We start from the raw sequence: 23,082 nt of genomic DNA, 5'->3' as shown, positions 1-23,082 counted from the left end.
ATTATTTATTTTAAATTGAAAATATAATTTATATATCTTAAAATATTTATTTATATAAATTTTAAATATAATTTATATTTAAATATAATATCTATTTACATATAATTTATTATAAAATTTTGTTATATATAATAAATATTTAACTTTTAAAAATTTTACGAACTAAAAATATTCATTATTTTAATTATTAAATAATTTATTTAAAAATATTAAATTAAATTTATAAATAAATATATAAATAAAAAAATAAATTAAATAACACATTAAAACAATCCAAAAAATAAAACTCGATCGTTAAAGAAAAATGTTCCCATAAGAGAATTTTTAGAAACATTTTCGCAATTCGTTTTTTTTTTTCAGTACATTAACATGGTACATGCATTGTATTAAAACTCATAATCGAAGAGTTTTTTTTTATATTTATTTTTCACTTGTTGGTTGTACTTGTGTTTAATATATAAAATTAAAAGTCAAAATTTTATTAAAAAATAAATCAAATGTATAAATAATATATTTAACAACATTAATTAATTGGATAAAGGCATTGTTGCCATTTTTGTGCCTTTCTTTCTATTTAATTTATATCCCAAAAGAGAGAAGTTCCTTCACCAACGAAAAAAGAGGCATCCCGAAGCAGAACTCACCGCTTCCCTCGTTTCTTCATTGCCCACATTCCTCTTCTCCTTACCATCTCCTCGTATGTTCCTAATCTTCAAACCTCTATTTCCCCTTCTTTTGCCCCTTTAGTTTGACTGCATCAAATATCCTATGATGTTTCACATGATTTTATTTGGAAGATTCTTACGTTTTAACGTCCAAAACATTTAAATTTTTATTATTTTTGTGTACTTTCTGCACATGCTTCAATCTATCTTCTTCTCTTTTTGTTTTCAGTTTTTTGTTATTGGAAATATGTGTTATTGCTATGTTTTGGAAAATTAGCTTCAAACATTGGCAAATAGTTTCATTTTTATTTTACTCAACGATTTGTAGCATTTCTGGGTACGAACCTAATTTTAAGAGCATTAGTATGAATTGGCGAAAATTAACTGGTGGGGTCAAATTTAACTAGCTTTACACTGCGATGTTGTTTCCTTGGGTGAGTTATGATTTATCAAATTATGGAATATATTTAATTAATTGAGACTTTACATTTTGATTGTACTGTTATGATTTTATGTTCTTACCCTGTGATTGGTTTTGTCTTAGAACCTTATAACTGGAACCACGTGAGAAAGCAGAAGCTAGTATATTTTTATTTTATACAATCAGAAGCTAGTATTTATTGCTGAGGACATGGGTATCGAATGTGAAATTTTACTGATGCAACACGCCACCAAACACACACTTAGAAGAAGCTCATCAAGAAACTGATTGTTAATCAGGGGATTATATTCTTGGACTGTAATCATTTTATAATGTTCCTTAACAAATATTAGCTTTAAATTTCTTGATGCAGTACATGGGATCTATAACTAACAACTATTAACCAATGTTTAAAATTTCTTGATCACAGCCACGGAGACCTCAAAAAGCACAATACTATAGTTGCAGTTGCTGTTCTAGAGCACAATTTAAAACCCTGCAAGTATCAACACCGAGAGAACTATACTTGCTCAAACTTATAATGTTTTGGTTACATTGCTAGTGATTACAGTAGATTGCAGTTTGGCTCTAAAACACTTATCTAGTGGCTACATTCTCAGTGGCAGTAAAAGGAATATTTTGGAAACAAAAGTGTGTTAACTTTATTATTAGCATCATTGTTTATCTATTAGGATGCCGCAGCAGGATATCACTGATACAACCAGTCTCAGTTATTGGTTAAATTGGAGGTTCTACCTGTGTGCAGTTATTGTTTTGCTGTCTATGGTCCTTGCATTTCTTGTAATATGGAAGCATAAAGGTTCAAGGCTATTCAGATCTGTTAAAGGAGAAAATCAGCAAGATGGGACTTTGTCCGGTGATGAAGCATGGAAACCATGCCTTAAAGAAATTCACCCAGTTTGTTTGCTAGCTTTTCGTGTTATTGCATTCTCTTCTCTTTTGGCAACATTAATCGCCAAAATTCATATTAATAGTGGCTCCATATTTTTTTATTACACTCAGTAAGTATTCCCTTTCTCTTGACTTTTCTCTATATTTACTTGATTTGAGTCTTGAAACATACACTTAGAGTGGTGTGGAATTGGTTGCTACTACCTTGTTTTTCTAGTTGGTGATTTAGAGCTATACTAGAAAATAAGTTCAGCAATAAGCTTTATAAATGAATTTGAAGCCAGTTATGGGTGTTTAACCATCTTAGTTTTTTCTCAGTTTCATTTCAATGTTTTCCATGTCTTTACCATTAGCTTTGAACTCTTTTGATGATGGTTATTTTCAATTTCTTGCAGGTGGACCTTCACTCTAGTTACGATTTATTTTGGGGTATGGCTCGTAATATTTCTTAGAGGCCTTTAATGGAATTATTCCTGTTCATCTATCTTATTATGCCACTTTATGATGATACTTTTTATGCTAAAAATACAGTACTTAGGAAAAAGCTTTCACGGGTAGTGGTCTCTAAAGTCTTTTAGAATATTTGATCTCACAATCTGAAATTTCTTTTTTTGTAGTGTGCATCTGTGCTATCAATGTATGGGTGTTATCAGCATAAAAAATCAAGCACCGTCATTAATGTTAATATTGCTAGAATGGATGCAGAGCATGGGCCATACATGCCTCTCTTACACCAGGATTCTACAAACCTGTCTAGAATGGAAGACCTTGTTGATCCCCATGCTGAAATACACAAGAATCAAGTTGCACCAATCTGGAGTTATATTTTTCAAATTTTATTCCAGGTATAAACTAGAACTCAACAACTTTAGGTTTATAGAGAAATGGAAACCCATGTTTGTTGTCCAATGAAAATCAAAGTCAAAAGTTAATTATTTGTTTTCCTTTATATACATTTGTTTAGTTCATATGTTTCTGTGCTCTCTTTACCATTTTGATGTCTTTTTAAGTGTGACATCTATTATTATTTTTTTCTTCTCTTTCATTTTTATTTCGCATTTTTTTGTATTTTGTTTTCTCCTTCAAATGCATTGTGTAACTATAGATTCTATATGCATAATATGCTAATTTGTTAGGTTGGCAATGGATGCAAACTAATTCTGGCAGTTTTTGACCTTATTGAATGAAAAACTTAAGATCACTTTGACTTCATATTGTTTATGACATTCAACTAGATACGACAAAACTTAGGCATCATTTTAACAATGTCTAGAATTTAACTTCTCCATGTTAACTACAATGTCACATTAGTTTCCCCTGATTTTAATGTGTTTAGTATTGTCTTTAAACAGATGAATGCAGGGGCGGTGATGCTTACAGATTCCGTTTATTGGTTCATTATATTTCCATTTCTTACTTTGAGGGATTACGATTTTAACTTCGTGAGTAACCTTCTGAAGATTCCTATACTTCGTACTTTCTTCTTTCTTGATTTGTGCTAAATTGATTGTTTATTAACTTTCTTTACTTTTTGCTAACCTAATGGGTGGATGTGGCACTGGCCTGTTATAGAGTTTTCAGCTTGGTGCTCGTGGTGAGCCAGTTGATATGATTTTTTTATCCTTTTCAAAACATATTTAGCTTGAGCAATTACTAGATTATAAAGGAGTTTCTTGTAATTCTGTTTTTATATGGGATTTGGAAATTTAGTAAGAATTTGGATACATACATATGGTTGCTAGAATCCAAGAGTTCACCTTCAATTGGCACTTAAAAATGATGATTCATGATGCTCCGTATATTTTTTATCAAAACTTTTTTAATTGTGATATGCTTGTATTCTTGCACATTAGATCTTTTGTGAATCTCAAACCAATATAATATATATTATGTTTTGAGGGGAGAAATCAAAATAATAATAATGGAAGATCATGCTTCCTAACCCTTTCATCAGGTTTCTATAGCCTGAAAATCAATCTTAGATTTAGCAACACACTCTCTAATACAATTCTTCTAGCACATTGTCTTCTATTGGTTAAAATTTATTCAAAATTACAAAATCTTGAGACACTCGTCTAAAAAAGAAGTGCAACCTACAATAAATTGTGATTTGCAATAAGTTTCAACCAATTATAGACGTGTTTAAAAGAGTGTGTTAGAAAATATGTTGCTAATATTAATTATATTAGAATGTCCAAACTACAACAGTGGATATATCTTTTACAAGGATCAGTCATGCATGTCAACTTGATATGATTGGTTGTTGTGATAATGTTTTTTTTTTCTCCCCTTGTCTCCAAATGATTTAATCTGAACATTTCTCCATCTTGTGTAGATGACAGTGAACTTGCATACTCTAAATGTTGTTTTGCTCCTTGGAGATGCAGCTCTAAATTGTCTGGTGAATATTTTCAAATTTTTAAGATCCTTATTTGGTGTTATTGCTTAAGACATGTTGAATTAGTTTAACCTACGTTTCAGAAAATACACTGGTTTGGGATATCTTTCTTTGTGTTATGGACAAGTTTATATGTCATTTTTCAGTGGGCTATTCATGCTTTCATCTGGATTTGGTAAGCTATGCTATACTTTTGCATGAAAATTTTTGCACACAATGGTTTTACTAACAATGGTGATAATTATCATTGCTACAGGTGGCCATACCCATTCCTTGATTTGTCATTACCCTATTCTCCATTGTGGTATGCCATTTCTCTCTTTAGTACACACTTGGGTGTTTTCAAATTAAATGAAAAGTTGGAAAAATTTATTGAATTACACATTCAGGGCTCTCATTTGTATAATGTATAATTTCATTTTTCATGCAAAACTAGTGCCTTTTATGTGAGGTTTTACAATAGAGTTTTTAATTCAAATGACCTTTAGAATCGCAAAAGAGAATGACAAGTTTGGATAGAATCAAATTTGAGGCCATTGGCTTTGCATGTGACACATAGCATTTGTACCATGATATCCAAGATTATCTCCAAGTCTGTTTTTCCCTTCTCCCCATGAATTCCTAATCCAATATGTTTTTTATGACTTGTAGGTACTTTTTGGTTGCATTGTTACATATTCCATGTTATGGCTTGTTTAAGCTGATTGTAGAAATGAAATATTATTTCTTGTCGAAATGGTTCCCTTCCTCTTGTCAGTTCTAAAAATTGAGTAGTATCTGAGTTGGATCCCTCGAGAGCCAGAAGCAGTTTGGGAACGGAAACTGCATTCAGCTCTCCCAGCTGCATAGTGGATGGTTGAGCTTGGTTACATGCTCATGGCTCAAACAAATTACTTGTACTAAGCCAATGTGGTAATTTGAAGCTTCATGAACTGAGTTTAATTCTGCTACCATTCAACTGCTTCCCAGACCAAAAGGGGAAGCAGGGTTTATGTAGGAACAAATAGAGGAAGGAGGTGTTTGTTTTATGGTACTATTGTTCTATTCCTCAATATAGTTGGAATCAAGTTTTCTGTGGGATTATCAGAGTACCCAGCAACCTATGGAGTTACAGGTGTGGATTTGTGTTCTTGATCACGAGTCTGACGAGATGATGTATTCCCATTCTTGCTGAAGAACATTGGGACATCTTTGTATTGTTTATTTCTCATTTGAGGAAGTTAATATTAGCTGAACTGAAAATGCGTTCATTTTTTTAGAACTGCTCATCTGCAGCAATAACATGGTAAGTTCACTGATGTACAGAGTACACTTGTTAGCTTTTCACTCACATGCTTGTGGCCACTTTACCGAACTTGATGGGAACAAGTTTTGGCAATCTCCGATGGAAGCAACTCATTTGAGTTGTTTCATGCATTAAAAAATGAGTGGTCTTTAGTGTGTCATATCAGCATCAAGTAACTCAAGCATAAATTTATTCCAATGATAAGAAATTTTAAGAAATTCAATTTTTAGAATTTTTTTTCTAATCATTTATGAACCAAATTTAAATTTTTATTAAAAAGGATAATTACACTACAATAAAAGAAAATAAATTACAGAAAAAAATATACAATAAGTAGATATTAAAAATAAAATAAAGTAATAGTAAATACATAAATATTATATGAAATTAATTTTCATCATTATTATTTTCGAAACGTTCTTAAATATGTTCATTAAGATCTGCTTGAAATCTGGTAAGGAACAGTTGCTCGAGGAAGTAACTCTCTTCTTCAAGTAACTCATGTTGCCACGTCAGAGTTTTCTAATGGTAAGAAATCAGGACTTGAGTTATTTCATGGGACAAGCAACTTTCATTAGAGTTGTTCTTATATCCGTTGTTTCTTGCTGCATAATCAAAGGGAAACTGAAAATACAAATGGATTAATATTTTCATCAATGCTATTTTGTTGACTCGAACATTAGACATGATATTTAAAAATGTGAAATAATTTATTATTGTATCGCCATGGTGAGTTTGCTTGTTCAAATATTATTATCATTCATGAAATTATGAATGAGATATATATATGGAAAGAATAAATAAAGTAATAAATGAAATACTAAAAAGAGTGAATGAAAGAATGTGATACTAGTATTACTCTTTTAAATTCATGTATCTCACTTTTTTAAAAGTGAATACGAATAAAGTAAATGATTTTAGTCATTGATGGAAAAAGTTAACAAGTAATCTTTTCAACGTGTTTACAATTGTCATGCATGTGAGTGTAATATCAATAATTAATTTTCTCCTATACTTAAAATTACTATATATTTTAAATACTAGTTTAGTTTTTTATTTTATTTTATTGATGTGTTAAGAGAGTTGATAACACTTGCACATCCTATATAACTTAACGAGTTAGACCTTGAATAATTACTAGTTCAGATAGGGCTTACATAAACACGGTGAAAGCATAGATTCAATAGTGTGCATGAATAGAGTTTTAAGCTAGGAATTTAATTGTTAAGTTGATTTAAAATATTATACATCAAAATAACTTGTATATATATAATTTAAAGAACTTTCAAAATGATACAAATTTTATTGACAATGTTTTTCAAGTAAAATGAAATTTTAAATAACACTTCAAATGATTAATTTTTTTGAAAATCCATTATGTTTTTTTTTTAAATATCACTAACACTGCTTTTACCTTTAAATTAAATTTATTGAAAAATTTAAATTTTTGTGGGTCTCAGTTTCAATTAACGAGTCTCTATCTCTTGATTTAGAAGTGAGTCTCACCAAAATTTGTGATTTTTAATCAATTTAGTCAATAGTAGAAAATATTAGAGAAAATGTTATTAACATTTCTCATTCTATAATTATTGTTTAAAAAATGAGTGGTTTAATTTATTTAATTTTATCAAGTTTAATGGTTAAAAAAAATTTTAATTGCAAATTCCAATCTAATTACTTGAAGGAAATTATTCATGTTTTTATCATGCGGTATTGCTAGAAAACTAAAATACGTTAAATATAGTGCACACATGTGAAATCCTAGTTCTATTGATTTGAAAACAGCTAGCTATGTCGTCTTTTCTCTTAATCATAGTTTGATGAGGAGGCTGCTCGCATGGTCTTCATCAAGGTTCAACATCTTCTAATAGAGTGCATGATTTACCAACACAAGAGGTATATATATATATATATGTATTCACACAATTTTATGTTCTTTCGTGTAGATTTAGTGATGAGAAACTTTTCACCTCATTTCCTAACATCATGAGCACAAGGGTCTTTTTGTCATTTTAGATTTAATTAAGGACATAAAAGTAATTTCACTCAATTTATTTCAAAATAATTTATATTTTTTAAAATAATTTCACAAAAATTATTCTATACTAAAAATATATAATTTATATGAGCTCATGCTTTATAGAGAATATAAAATTTTCAAGAAATTTGCATCTTGCTTTTTCTTTATGTAATACTCCACAAAAAACGAGTTTTCTAAGAAATCTTAGACAATTCTCCTACTAACCTATTTTTTTTTTTAATTTTGAAATATGTTTCATATTGATACGTGCAAACATTTTTTATATCAAATCTATCTTTTATCTTCTCTAGAAACTAAAAAAGTTACATTTTATTTGTCCATATCATCCAGATTAATATCCTAGAGATTATTTTTTAGTAGTAAAAAGTGTAAACTTGTTATTTCATTTGACTATGAATAAATCTTTGCCAAAGGATACGGTATATTCATTGTCACAAAATTAACTTGCTAAGCAAATTATGCTTTAATCCTTCAACATAAAGCACATTTTCAACTATAAGCATATAATTTTTACTAATCTTACCTATCCTCCAATTTTTCCTTTTCCACTTCCCCTAAAGGAGACTATTTCATCATGTGATTGGGGGTCTAAAAACATAAACCTTTCTCCCACCATGTGTCATGAGCAACCGCTATTCAGGTAGCACTACGAATCCTTCCCTTTTCGCACTAAGGATATCCTATCTATTAAGTGGAGATAATTTTCCTAATTACAATAATTAAGGATATTTGAGACATATCCATGCAAAGATATTATTGTTAGTCGCTAGGAGTTAGCCACCTAAAATTTCATTTTACATGACTAGACTAGAGGTATAGTATTTGGCCAGTAGGAAGAGTCCAACTTGGTTAGATCAAGTTGGGTAATACAATTATTATTGAATAAGATCACATATCATAAATATCTCAATTTGATAAAATGTTAAACACTTAAATTAAATTGAAAATTTTTTCTTGAAACAAAATTAAATTCAATTTATTGTATATTTATCAAATAGCAAGTAACCTTCACCAAAAATAAACTCCGAATAAGAAAATCTATTTTAATTTAATTACATATCACATATTAAAAAAAATTCAAGGTCTTTAGAACATACTCAGAATTTCAAAACTAAATTCACTAAAGTGAGGAAACTATCACTTGTTTTCCACAATGCTGTCTTTGAATTTGAAGTTCAATTGATGTAGACCCATGTGCGTAAACCTTAGTCTTAATTTTTATAAACGAGGTGATGTTGTCATTTCTATTTAATTTAGAGTAATGTTGTTGACGTTTTATACATGGCACACAAAAAAAATGACACATAACATCATGCGTATTTTAAAAAATTATCTTTGTTAATTTAAATTAGACAAAAATTATAATATTATATGGTTTTAAAAAAAAAAACAAAAGATTAAATTAAACCTTTTAAAAATAAATGCACCAAATTGAACAAATTAAACAAAAGGGAAAAAATTATTTAACCAGCTTTACATGATCGAAACGAATGACCTCTTGAGAGTATTTCTATATACATTCTTATCTTGTGGTGTCGTGTTTTTTTTTTTAAAGCTCTTGTGATCTAGCTTGGTGACCACTAAATCAACCATTTGTATAAACCTTGGTCTACTTTACCTATCGTTTTTCGTCCTCTCTTTTATATAATAAAGAAAGAAAGTACGTCTTTCATTTTTACACAATTTTCCTACTCAAATTAGGAATATTTTATATATTTTTATAATTTTTTTATTTATTTAACAAATTATATTAATTACTATGGATACTTTATTTTTCTTTTTTTTTTTCCACAAAATATAATTTATGTAATATTTAAAAATTGATAACTAATGACTAATTTATATTTATAAAATGAAACTTACTTACGAAACATTATTTTTTTTTTTTTGGATAATTATGTTATGAGTTTAAAGTATTTCGAATACAAGCACATCCAACACATGTATTCTCCCTGACATATTTTTATTTCATATCCAAAATTGATATTCAAACTTTAAATATTTTAATTAAAAGATACGTATCACTTTTACTTGTTTCAACCTAAATAGATTAGGAATAGTATTTTAACACACTTCAAGAATATATACCATAAACACCAAATCAGCTTCCATGTCCTAAAACATTACATTAAAATCCCACTTCCAGATAAACCTAGTGTCACTCACAATAACAGTGACAAGCTAACAAACTAATTCGTGCGTTGTGATGTAAACGACATGGAGAAGTCTTTTATCGATTAAGTTTGCCGATTTCCAGCCCTTACAGAAAAAAAATTCCAAAATAAAATGACATTGTTGTACAATTCTACAAGAATTTAATATTGCTTCCTCTACGTTGCATAGTGGGAGTCGTAAAAGGAAGAATTTGAGAATCTTTGAAACTGGAATGTAAACAAGAAGATAAATAAATTTGAAATCAAACTTCAATTTGACAAATCTGAGTCCAAGAGAAACTTTTGTCAAAAAATAAACCAGAATAAAATACTGCAGAAGTTGTAAATATCTTAGTATAATGGGAGGAGAGATCAGAAATATTTAAAAAGTGAACTACCAAAAGAAATAGTAAAACAAGTCTGCGGAAATTGTCTTTGAGGATGTGGCCCAGGATCAGAGTTTGAACTACCTATACCCACTTTGAGTTGCCGATTTCAAAGTAACTCTTTCCCTTGACCAAAAATAAAAATAAAAACGTAGTTCCTTCAAAAGGATAAAAGATAATCCACATCTACCAAACCGTCGAATGGTGGAGTGCCACCGCAAAAACAAACATAAAAATAATTGAAATCAAATTTATAGTAGAACTGGTTCTCCTTAAGCAAAATTAGTTTAAAAACTCAACCTGAAATGCAAACTTGAGAAATTGAACTGAGACCAGACTCTCCCCACTTAACAGTTCCATCACAGTAGTAAAATCCCATTGACAAATCCATCGTATTTGGTATATTCAAACACGTCCTTCCAGTAAAAAAATTAACTAGCACTAATCATCAGCACACTATTGGCTTGTATGAAAAAGAAAGCTCTTGGAAAAATACTGTGTAACTATGAAAAGATATCTGTTGTGAACAACTATAACTTCATTCAGCAATAGACTTGTTTGACAGAGATTTAGTCTTTAATAAAGAGAATCACACAGGAATCAATAAACACAGTAGCTTCTGGGACTTGAATTACAACCAATCCAATTACATGGGATTTTTATTATGCTAGTTAACTACATAACCCAGAAATCAAGCTCCTTTAAGCAGTTGATTTGGCAACAGCTCCTGTGGATTCCAGCAAAGGTAACAGCTTCCCCTGATTGTGCAAGGCAGTAGTTGCTGCATAGAAGCACAAGAAATTTAACCATGTAAAATGAAATCTAATAATTCTTAAACTTGTGTAGATCTATAAAAAAGATATAATTCTTACAGTCACAGCCACCAATGTGCTTTCCGCCAATAAACACATTTGGCACAGTTCGCTGACCAGTCCACTCTTTTAATGCTGTTTGGATCTCACTTCCATCAGCTGCACAATGTCCAACCAAGAAATCATTAGGTTAAATTTGTCACTCGGAAGACATGGAGGCTAAATTACATGTCTTTGGTTCCAACAATCTCCAACACCCTTAAAGAAGGGGAGATTGTTGCAAAGACATGTAATCATGAAGTTAAAATTGTCAGAGAGACTCCTCATCAAAAAAGGGAGATTGTCGGAACCAAAGACATAGAAGTCTTTATCCCATAAGGTTTTTATGATAACTCGGGTTTCATGTAGAACCCATTTGTCACATGGGGTCCTACTTGTATCCTGAGTTCTTTTCTCTCCTTTCTGTACGTGCCATTGTTTGTGAGACCCAGGGGCAAAATCACACAAAGAAGGAAATCCAAATACTGAATTCCATACATTTTGTGAAAAGTTATTAGCTTCCCACACGACTAAATTACAACAACATATGCTACGAAAACAAGGAACTGTAATTTCTTGTGACTAAATAACATCATTTTGTGGTAGTGTGTACAACTCTTAAAGAACCAATACCTCTCTAACCTTCTATCAGTCAGTTACCTTAATACAAAATCTACAAATAAATCATTGCCTGTTAAACATAAGGCAGTTTAGGCACATGTATATCTATACTGAAATACACAACAAAACCTTGTAATATTGAGAGAGGACCACACAATGCTAAAATTCACCCTTACCAATAACAAAACACCAACCAAAACCATTTAACATCCATTTCAAATAGTACATTGTGCAAGTACAGTTTCACCCCAATCATTAACAGCCAAGGTGAAATTCTGGACAACAAGACATCCCAAGAACTGAACAAACAACAAAATCATCACTCTAATTGCAAGAGAAATCAACCGATTTCAAATGATTGTCTTTATTTCTCAAACACGTGAAATTGAAGTTGGAACTAGCAAAATCACGCATGATTAATAGAGCAGAATAGAACAAAAGGAAAATACAAATAGGGTCACCATAACACGCTTCATATTCAAAATTGAAAAACCTAAGCGGGTGTAACGAATCGAAAACAACGATTCCTTAAAAAAAATAATCTCGGTGGTATACACCTTCACAATATTTTATCTTTTGTTCAGAGAGAAACCCAAAATGGTTAAGCGAAAAGATTAAAAATTGAAAAAGCACGAACCTTCAGTGTCGAGTTCGACGACCTTGTAAGTGGCACCGAGGTTACCGAAGAGATTCTTCACTTCAACGCAGAAAGGGCAATAAGTTTTGCTGCAAACGCAATCATAAACCGCCGTTTTCAGAAGAGAAAAAAAAATGGAGTTGGTTGTGATATTTGTGAGCATCATTCAAATTCACATAACAGAAAAGAGAGAGAGAGACCTGAAAACGACGACGGAATTGGCCGACACGATCTCCTTTGCTTTGGGCAGAGCCATCTTGATATCTAATTTCCCTTCTTGCGTAGTTTCGAAATCTAAAACCTTGTACGATGCTTCACGTCACGTGTGGTGTTTAAATAGTAAGAAAAAAGAAACAAAAAATTAAAGAAAAAACAAAAACCACGTCATCGACCACGTACCATAAACTATAAACTACGTCATCGACTACGTCCACTTGTTTAATTTAAATTAGGTTTAATTGCATTTTTGATCCTTTAAGTATTGTAATTGTATAATTTTAATCTTCAAAGTTTTAATTGGGTAATTTTAATTCTTAAAAAATTGCAATTATACAATTTTGGTCATTTAATTTTTAATTGAACACTTTTAGTCCCTCAAACATCATAATTGTACAATTTTAGTCCATAAAATATCATAATTATGAAATTTTAGTCTCTCTTATTACAAATTTAATAATTTTAATATAAAATTAAAAGTTACTAACAATAACTTTTATACTGGTTTGATATATATTTATATTTTTGTAAAAGGATATTAATATATACTAAGTTATATTTATCAAATTATTAATTTATCTATAAATATACTAATAATATTATTGATATTAATTTATCAGTAATATTATAAAAATAATAATATATAAATTTTATTTATTTAGTAATAATAATAAATATATATTATTTGATACATTAACGAAAATTATAATATACATTAACTTGAATAGATAAATAATTATATATTTTTAAAATATTGTATATATATATATTATAATTATTAAATTTGTAATGAGAGAGATTAAAATTGCACAATTATGATATTTGAAGGACTAAAATTGCACAATTATGATATTTGAGGGACTAAAATTGTTCAATTAAAAATTAAAGGACCAAAATTGCACAATTGCAATTCTTTAAGGACTAAAGTTACCTAATTAAAACCTTGAGGATCAAAATTGCACAATTGTAATACTTGAGGGATCAAAAATGCAATTAAGCCTTTAAATTACCTTTGAAAATTTCACTTTCTTAACCTTTAAGTTATTGTTAGGATGAAAAAAAATAATTCGGATCCTTTCCTATAACATTCTCTCCAACAAAATTAATAACCATTGAATATATTTAATTATTTAAATTTAATCTTATAATTAATGTAATTTCTTAAATAATTTTTATAAGATTAAATTTGAGTCATTAGATATATCCAATAGTTATTAATATTGTTAGAAAGAGGCTAGAGAGAGAATATTGTAGGAGATGATCCAAATTCGAAAAAAAGAAGGAAAAAAAAGGTTAAATAAATTTCTATGTTATTTAGTTTAAGAAAATAAGAAGAGCATTGAATTAGAATTTTATAAGATTTTTTATGGTAGTGATTAATATTTTATATAAAATGATAATCAAGATTTTTTTTAAAGAGTATGTAAAAATTTGATAGTATTTAATTGAATTTTTTTAAATTAAAAAATGTCTTTTGATGAATTATGTAAGACTTTTTAATAGAATTTATGAATAACATATTCATGTGACAATCCTACTCAAATTTCTCTAATCTCGTTCTTCTCTATATTTTTCCTTTTTCTCTCTATTATTCTTCAATCTTTCTTTTATATATCAGTATTGGTTTAAATTTTAAAAAATACTTCTTCTTTTGAATTAATAAATATTATATATTATTAAAAATTTTAAATTATTAAATATTTAAAATTTGACTAATTTTATTTTTGATAAAAATTAATATTAAAGTTTTAAAAAATTTAAATAATATTAAAGAAACACATTTTGTATATGGTAAAATTTAAATTTCCTTGTCTAAATTAATAAAATTTAAATAAATCATCTTATTAAAAAAAATTATAGAAAGGTTTAAATATGTATCTAATACCTATAAAATTGATGGTTTTGATTTTTGTCCCTCTAAAATGGTTAGTAAACATTTTAATAAATAAAAAGTAGTTAAAAAATGATCACATAAAAATAGGGACTAAAAACTATAGTTTTAATTTTATAAAGATGAAAAACAAAGGAAAAGTTTTACAGGGACTAAAATCAAAACTTGTTAATTTTATAGAGACTAAAAATATATTTAACTCTTATAAAAATAAAGAAAAATCAAAAAAAAGTATTTTAAATTTTAAAATTTCTTGTCTAAACATAACTTAAGAATTTTTTTGGGTTATTTATAAAATTTATTATATGAAATAAACCTTTAAAAGAGATAAAAGATAGAATGTAATAAGAGTGTGGCTAAAAGAGTGAAAGTTTCACTCTTTAGGTTATAAGTAATGTCAATTTGAAAATAATTAAATTATTTGCATATATATATATATATATATTAATTATTGTGGTAATATTGTTAGCAAAAATTTTATAAAATTTCACAAGATTTTGCAAGATAATGACTCGTCATGAAAATGAATTGTTTAATCTTCATCACATGTCATTAAGAAAATGTGATTTAGAAAATATTTGGTATTTTTAAATTATACTTTATAATTTTTAAGTCAACGTTTTTATTTTTATTTAAGATATGGGTTGAACTTATGTTAGTAAGTGTAACATTATAATTTTATTAACAAAAAGTATCATTTTGATGGATTTTTTTTATTGTACTAGCAAACGAATCTTTATTTTCAATATTACCCATTAATGAATATCATAATTTTGAAGTTATTATTTGTTGAACCAAAGACATTTATGTACATCCAACACCCTAGTTTTGATGATAATAAAACAATGACCTTGAGACAGATAATTGTCAAAGTCATTTAAGGAAGCATGCATTCCATAATGTAGAAGGAATGAAGAACAAAATTTATTTTGTTAAATAACATCTACAATTACACAAAATTGAGACAAGTGTAACATGTAGTAAATAGGTTAGTTGGCATTTGCATCCAACGCACTATGACAAACATCTGCGTTCTATAGGTGTTCATGAGTTCAAAGTTTGTTTTGAACATTTCGCACCTTAAACATATATATTCAAACATTCAAAAAGCATATATGATAACCGCGCCAATAATCAATGGATGTTAAATGTTATATTGTTTTATTTCCTCTTTTGTGATTTTGCATAGATTGGTACAATACGTCTTAACCAAGTGCAACATCTAGAAAAGGAAAGTCTGTACACTACAAGAAATTTTGAAATTACAGACGACCAAAATCTACGGGTGATCCAAAAAATCCGTGGATAACACTATATTTTCGACGGATTACAGACAGAAAATAATTCGTCGGTAAATTGCTCGTCTGAAACATTTACCGATGAATTATAATCTGCGGGTAACTTTCCGACACAATTACCCACGGATAAAATCTGTGGGTATTTTTTGAAAGAAGAGATATGCTAATGCATCACTATGTAGGCAAGAGATCCTAAGTAGGTTAACACCTCAGCCCACACCATTTATCTGCAGCATATCAAAAGGAGCTAAAATATAAAGGAATATAAAAGTACAAGTACAAGTGGGGGGACCAGACCTGTGGGTATTGTTAATAAAAATTTTAAAAGATCATTTTTCAATTATATTAAATAACACCCTTATTTAGTGCAACATCTCTCATATCTGACCTTTCAGCAACTCCACTCCACGACATTTCACGCAACTCCTTGTTAGTCAGAACCCTTCACCGATCAGAACCCTCATTGGGTAACCCTTTTTTTTTAGATATTTGTCTGCTTTTAGGATCAAAGATTGACCCCATAAATCAATACAATACTTTTCAGCATATCTTGTCATCACTCGCACATTTTTCTGGAAAACTTCCCAAAAGGTCACCCATCCCTAAATTACTCCATGTTAAGTATGCTTAACTGTGAAGTTCTTAAGGAATAAACTACCAAAAAGTAGATGCATCTCATTAGTACAGTTAGTACAAATTAATTCCTTTAAGTCATCATCAACTATACAATCTCAAACTTGTACAATCTTTGGATCCCTCTCATTCTAGTATATTTCTCAAATTATAATATAATATAATACTATAATTTTTGCACAAAGGGTCTTTTACGTCGGAAAAGGTTCCGACGTTAATACGGGAGACGTAAATTTACGTCGCCTCTGAAACGCGACGTAAATTTACGTCGGATATTATCCCAGCCCGACGTAAAAAGGGACAAAAAACATGCCATAATTTTACGTCGGACATGGCTTTGTCCAACGTAAATTTATGTCGGCCATTGCAAGGCCCGACGTAAATTTATGTCGGACAAAACCATGTCCGACGTAAATTATGGTTTTTTTTTAAAACGTTTATAAATTTTTGATATACTAAACACCTGCATATATATAGTCTAGAATACCAAATCTAAACCAGGCAGTCTAGAATAGAAATTCAAATTATATTTTAAAATTGAATGACAAAAAGAAAATAATATATAAATCTTAAAAAGCATAAATTATGACAATGTGAATCCTATTATCCTAAAAAAGCTATAAAACATATGTTTGTTAATGCTATCTAACTAACTAAACTAACTAACTATCAAACTATAAACATAATATCTAACTAACTAAACTTAGAAATCTAACTATTATATACTTTGAAGAAAAAAAGTTGCCCATTGTTCTCTTATCTTGAGCATCTCATCTTCGGGCAATGGAGATGGATCTTGAAAGACCTGAAACATTAATTTAAGTGTCATTAATATGCAATGTTAATTATCCTAAAGGTAAATATACTTAAATAAATTTTGATATGAATTACTTGCGCCCAAGAATCAATAATACCCGCAGAAACTATGGCTCTCATCCAATACATGATATAATAGCCACATTCAAACGAGTCTTGTTGCTTATTACACTAAAATGAGAAACAAATAACTATTATTTTCAAAGTCAATAAATTTAAATATTATTGACTATATGAATTAATTTGCTAACCTTAGGGTATATGAAATGCAATGACTTTGATGATCTGGCTCTTCCACTTAAAATATTAGCTCCAGACACGATTCTAATTAATTGAAATAAAAACAAATGTTAGCCAATATATATAATTACAGTTTTAAAACATAATGAAAAAATTTAGTTACCCTTGTAATTGGCATTTAATTTCGTGGCTTGGTTTTCGATGTAGTGAACAAAACCACACTACGGTGTATTCCTTAGGAATGATTACCATTAACTGCCAATGGGGCCTACATTGTATGACAAACAAATTAGTTATAAAATTACCATGATTAAAAAACCAATTAAAAAACTAACCCGTCAATGTATGGAGCCATGTATATATCTCTTCTTGAGTCACTCATCCATGTTTGCATATATTGCTAGATCTGGACCTGAGTGTTTCCTGATTTTTGGATGGATTGAGGCTCAATAAATCCATATACTTCTGCTTGTGCTTGCTCCACACTCAATTTGTCCAGGTACCTAACACAAATAATTATTATAAGTTAAATGTAATTATTGTAAATTTAGACTCATAAAAGAAAATATGACTTACATGGCCCACAGCTGTATGATAGAAATATTTAACATGGAGTTTCCCCCAACAATCTCTAATGCATCAGGCATAGATATGTATAGTGGAACATCAGCGCTATCAACTCCAAAAACTCTAATGTCCCACTACAATTGAATTGGCTTCTTCTTTAATCGTGGTAATATGATTAGAAGCTTAGATATGGGATCATCCTCAGCTGTTGCGATATTAGCATCATCAACATGAGGTTCTCTCATGACCTCCTTACCACGATTAATAAAATCCTAAAGAAATAATCACAATTAGTTAAACAATAATAGGATTATAAGAATATAAAAGAGCAATAATATAATTACCTTTTTCCGTGCTGAAAGCGGCATGACCAAACGTTTTGGCCAAGCTAAGAATGTGTCGGTTGCCTGCCCCACTAGTTGAACCTCTGTATTGGGCAAAGGCACTGGAGCAGCAACATCTTGAACTTGGTCAACCACAACCCGTGTCTAGTCTGGCTGTAGAGGGACACCATGGATGGTTGAGCCACCCTCAAATACTCGGCCAATAGCCACTAATCGTGGGGGGTCATCCTCAACATATAACTCACACTGGTTTGGTACATCAGTGTGAGTCTGATCCGGTGAGGGATCTGGAGCAGCACAACTCCCTTTAGTGCTGACTCGAACACCATCATGAGCAACTGCAGTCTGTTGCTGAGAACGAGCCAAAAGTTCAAACTTCTGTTCAAACTCTTTTTGAATATTCTTCAATTTCTCTTCAAACTGCATCTCTAATCTCTGCTCCATTCTCTGCATAACCTCTTGACTGCAAGAGTCAACAGTGCTCCTCGATGATCGGGCACCAAAGAAATCTCGGTGGCTCCAAGAACCACCAACACCACGCACACGACCTCCGTGCTCTGGCCTTCCTATGGCCGTTGTGAGGATATCATCCCGACCATGGGAAACAAAAGAGCCCTGGGTGCTCTGCTCAACTAAACCCTCCTGCAACATATTAACAATAAGTATACCCTAAACTACACTTATGAATTAAATGAGTTGAAATGAAGAGTCTTAGTTTGTATATTTTTACTTACTATTTTATTAGCAACGACCTTTGCAGACTCAGAAGTCATTTGCCCATCTGATTTTGTCCGGGTTGCTATCCACATCTCATGGCAGGGAGGTGACTCCACACGGTCAGCAGACTCAACCCCTGCTGCCTCTGCCCTAACCTTCTTCCTTTCCTTTTTTTTTCTTTCATATCCCCCTCTTGACAATAGATGAGGTGCATCATTCTTGGTCTGTCGTTCTTGGGCAACTATTCTTTTAGCCTGCAATAATACAAAAAAGAAAATGAGATTAATTAAAATATATCTTAAGTATTTGTGTCAATGTAAGAGTTATTAATAACTAACCTGCCACGAAGGGTCCAATCGAGTGGCACGAAATTGCATCCACTCCTCATCAGTGATCTGGTACTTTAGACAGAGAGTCTCATTTTGTCACTCTCCAAATACATACTCTCGTGTCAAGAAAGTCTTGAAGTCTCTCCACCTGGTGGCAAGGGCAGATAACATCTTCCTCCTCATGACCTCAGTGTTGGGAATGTCAAAATTTTGCTATGAAAATAACAACAAATAATAAATGATGTATTTAAGTTATATAATATTGAAGGGATGTGAAAGTATATACCTGAATATCCTGCCACATGAGGTTCTTGTCAACCTCCTGAACGTCATCCCATGATGGAATGATAATAGAAACATGTCGTCGAGCTAGGACTCTCAAATAGCTCTTAAACTTGGCAGCATTTGGGCCTAATGCTTTGCCAAAACGAGGATCCACCTCAACCGGTATCCTCTCCTTGGCAATGCGTCCAGCTGTCAACCCAGACAATCAGGTGACAGATCTACCTTCCCTCCTTCCACTGCCAGACCCAGAATCCTCCATAATCCTGAAAAAATTAAACTCTCATTATTAAAACAATGAATTAATTGAATAAACAAATAAAGTAAAAAAGATAATGACAATATAGTAACAAAATAACTAATAAAAAAACAAATAATACACAAACAGAAACCTATTAGGTTGGAATGTTTTCCCATATTCCTTCATCATGATCACTTCGAATAGCATGTATTTCGTCCACTTCATTGTCCGCAATAGGACCAAATGATCTGCTTGAAAAAGACGGTGTCTCATGCATATCTAGAGACTTATCTTCGTGAGTTCCATGCATGGTTCTTCCTTCGAGGACCACTGACCATTTCTCATTACATGGATCCTTGATATAAAAAACTTGTCTTGCTTGATATGCCATAATAAAAGGTTCATCCTTATAGCCGACCTTATTCAAATCAACCAAAGTAAATCCTAAATCATCTGTCCGCACACCCGTATTGCCATCAACTCATTTACACTTGAACACAGGCACTCTAAACGTAACATAATCAATTTCCCATATGTCTTGTATGACTCCGAAATAACTCATGGATGCTGTAATGAGATTTTTATCTTTTGAACTAGCAAAGTGCACAGCCTCAGCCTGAATTGTAACCCCACTATTTTGTACTCTACTTTTGTCATCTTCTGTCTTTGTATAGAAACAATATTTGTTAATGTCATACCCACCAAATGTAATGACATCATTGTTAGGCCCACGCGCGAGTCTCAAAAGTGTATCAGAAGCATTAACCTCACCATAAACCTTTTTCTTAAACCAAGCTAAGAAACTCTTGTTATGTTCATTCAATACCCATTTCTCATTCATCCTGGGGTGTGCTATCTTGATTTCATCTATGTGTTCAGATATGTAAGGAATTACTTCATCAGTGTTGTTCAATATGTACAAATGTGCTTGGTCAACTTCTGTTCGACTCACAGTTCTAATCTTTAAACTTCGAGTACCCTTACCAAATTGTTTCCCATCATGTCGAGTCTTGGGAATTCCTATTGGTTCTGATTTCGACATGTACCCTGAACAAAACTCAATGGCTTCTTCTGCAATGTACCTCTCCACAATAGAGGCTTCTGGGCGGTATTGATTCTTGACATATCCTTTTAAGATCTTCATATATCTCTCAACAGGGTACATCCATCTAAGATAAACCGGGCCACACAATCGAATCTCCCTAACCAAATGAACTATCAAATGCACCATGATATCAAAAAATGAAGGTGAAAAATACATTTCCAATTGACACAAGATTGTGATTGCTTCATTTTCTAACTCATCTAACTTTACAAGGTCAATTACTTTGTTACAAATGGCATTGAAGAATAAACACAATCGAGTAATAGCAACTCTAACAGAAGATGGTAAAATGTTACGAATAGCCACAGGAAAAAGTTGTTGCATTAACACATGACAATCGTGAGATTTTAAACCAATCAACTTCAAATCTTGCATAGACACCAGACTCTTAACATTTGAGGAGTACCCTTGTGGAACCTTCACACTGCTTAAGTACTCACAAAAGCTTTTTCTTTCTTTCTTTGATAGAGTATGACAAGCTGGAGGCAAGTAAGTGCGTCTTCCAATAGACTAAAGATGTAACTCAGAACATATACCCATGTCCACCAAATCTTGTCGTGCTTTCACTCCATCTTTAGTCTTTCCTTTGATGTTTAGCAATGTCCCAATTACACTATCACAGATATTTTTCTCCACATGCATCACATCTATGCAGTGTCTAACATCTAGCTTGCATTAGTAAGGAAGATTAAAGAATATTGATCGTTTCTTCCAGATATTTCTCTCAGTTGACTTCTTTTGCGTCTTTCCGAACACAATGTTAATGTTCTTCACCTGTTGATATACTTCTTCACCATTGCGCGATGTCAAGGCAATTTCATCCTCCTGACATCCATTGAATGCTTTCTTCAATCTACGGTATGGATGACTACGAACAAGAAACTTACGATGCCTAGTGTACGCAGTCTTTTGCCCATGTTTCAATTGGGTATAACTTGTGTTTTCTTCACATATAGGACATGCATAATGACCCTTCACACTATACCCACTCAAGTTACCATATGCTGGAAAATCATTTATTGTGCAAAATAACATTGCACGCATGGTAAATTTTTCTTCACGATATGCATCAAAGACCTCCACTCCTGTGTCCCACAAAATTTTCAAGTCATCAATCAATGGACTAAGATACACATCTATGTCATTTCCTGGTTGTCGGGGACCTGATATCATCATAGACAACATAATATATTTTCTCTTCATGCATAGCCAAGGAGGCAAATTGTAAATGACCAACAAAACTGGCCATGAACTGTGTTTACTACTTAAGTTCCCATAAGGATTCATGCCATCTGTAGCTAGACCAAGTCTCAAGTTTCTTGACTCTGCACCAAATTCTGGAAATGTTTCATCAATCCTCTTCCATTGCGGAGAATCAGCTGGATGTCGAAGAAAATTGTCACATTTTCTACCATTTTCATGCCATGTGAGGTTTTTTGCATCCTCTTTAATGACAAACAATCTTTTAAACCTAGGTATTATTGGAAAATACCATAAGACCTTAGCAGGGGGACCCTCTATTTCTTCCTCACCACTACTTCCATTAGTTTTCTTTTTGAACCGCGACAATCCACATGTGGGACACACTTTCAGTGTAGCAAAATCATTTGTATACAATATGCAATCATTAGGGCATGCATGTATCTTCTTATACTCCAAACCCATTGGACATAGTATCTTTTTTGCCTCATAGTTGCGATTAGGTAACGTGTTATCTTCTGGAAGCATCTCCTTCAATAACTCCAACAATTTTGTGAAGCTTTTATCAGTCCAACCATTTCTTGCTTTTAAACTAAACAATTTTAAAGTTGTTGATAATCTTGTAAACATACTGTATCCTGGGTACAATGGTTGCTCAAAATCAAACTTTAAAGTATCATACACATGTGCTCTTTCAAAATTTTCTTCACCAACATCACATATCATCTCTTCTAAATTATCGTCCATCCCTTCAAAATTTTCAGTTGTTGACACTGTTGGAATGTCTAATATTTCTCCGTGCCATGTCCATACTGTATAACTCTTCACAATAC

General features: G+C 31.2%; 3 protein-coding genes across 3 annotated transcripts; 1 reads left to right on the top strand and 2 right to left on the bottom strand.

Moving 5' to 3' along the window:
* The first annotated feature begins 553 nt into the window (after positions 1–553).
* Positions 554–5,694, top strand: LOC109808359 (uncharacterized). Its single transcript, XM_083072427.1, has 9 exons — positions 554–697; positions 1,853–2,108; positions 2,394–2,427; positions 2,616–2,843; positions 3,351–3,440; positions 4,334–4,399; positions 4,480–4,571; positions 4,653–4,700; positions 5,048–5,694. Exons 2-9 carry the CDS (start codon positions 1,870–1,872, stop codon positions 5,157–5,159), a joined length of 909 nt encoding a protein of 302 aa, XP_082928553.1. The 5' UTR covers positions 554–697; positions 1,853–1,869; the 3' UTR covers positions 5,160–5,694.
* A 5,085-nt stretch (positions 5,695–10,779) lies between these two features.
* GRXC2 (Glutaredoxin family protein) lies at positions 10,780–12,712 on the bottom strand. The gene is made up of 4 exons (XM_020371992.3): positions 12,571–12,712; positions 12,371–12,459; positions 11,134–11,232; positions 10,780–11,042 (listed from the first exon to the last, which is right to left on the bottom strand). The coding sequence occupies exons 1-4, from the start codon at positions 12,624–12,626 to the stop codon at positions 10,963–10,965; spliced, it is 324 nt and encodes a 107-aa protein (XP_020227581.1). The 5' UTR covers positions 12,627–12,712; the 3' UTR covers positions 10,780–10,962.
* Positions 12,713–19,206: 6,494 nt separating this feature from the next.
* LOC145957048 (uncharacterized) lies at positions 19,207–22,246 on the bottom strand. The gene is made up of 2 exons (XM_083073275.1): positions 20,096–22,246; positions 19,207–19,969 (listed from the first exon to the last, which is right to left on the bottom strand). Exon 1 carries the CDS (start codon positions 21,422–21,424, stop codon positions 20,426–20,428), a length of 999 nt encoding a protein of 332 aa, XP_082929401.1. The 5' UTR covers positions 21,425–22,246; the 3' UTR covers positions 19,207–19,969; positions 20,096–20,425.
* Between the last annotated feature and the right edge of the window lie 836 nt (positions 22,247–23,082).

Source organism: Cajanus cajan, chromosome 4, assembly GCF_000230855.2.
Source record: "Cajanus cajan strain Asha chromosome 4, NIPB_CcT2T_4, whole genome shotgun sequence".
NCBI classification, from domain to species: Eukaryota; Viridiplantae; Streptophyta; class Magnoliopsida; order Fabales; family Fabaceae; genus Cajanus; species Cajanus cajan.
Note: the sequence above shows the minus strand (reverse complement) of the source record. Positions and strands in the feature narration are given on the sequence as shown.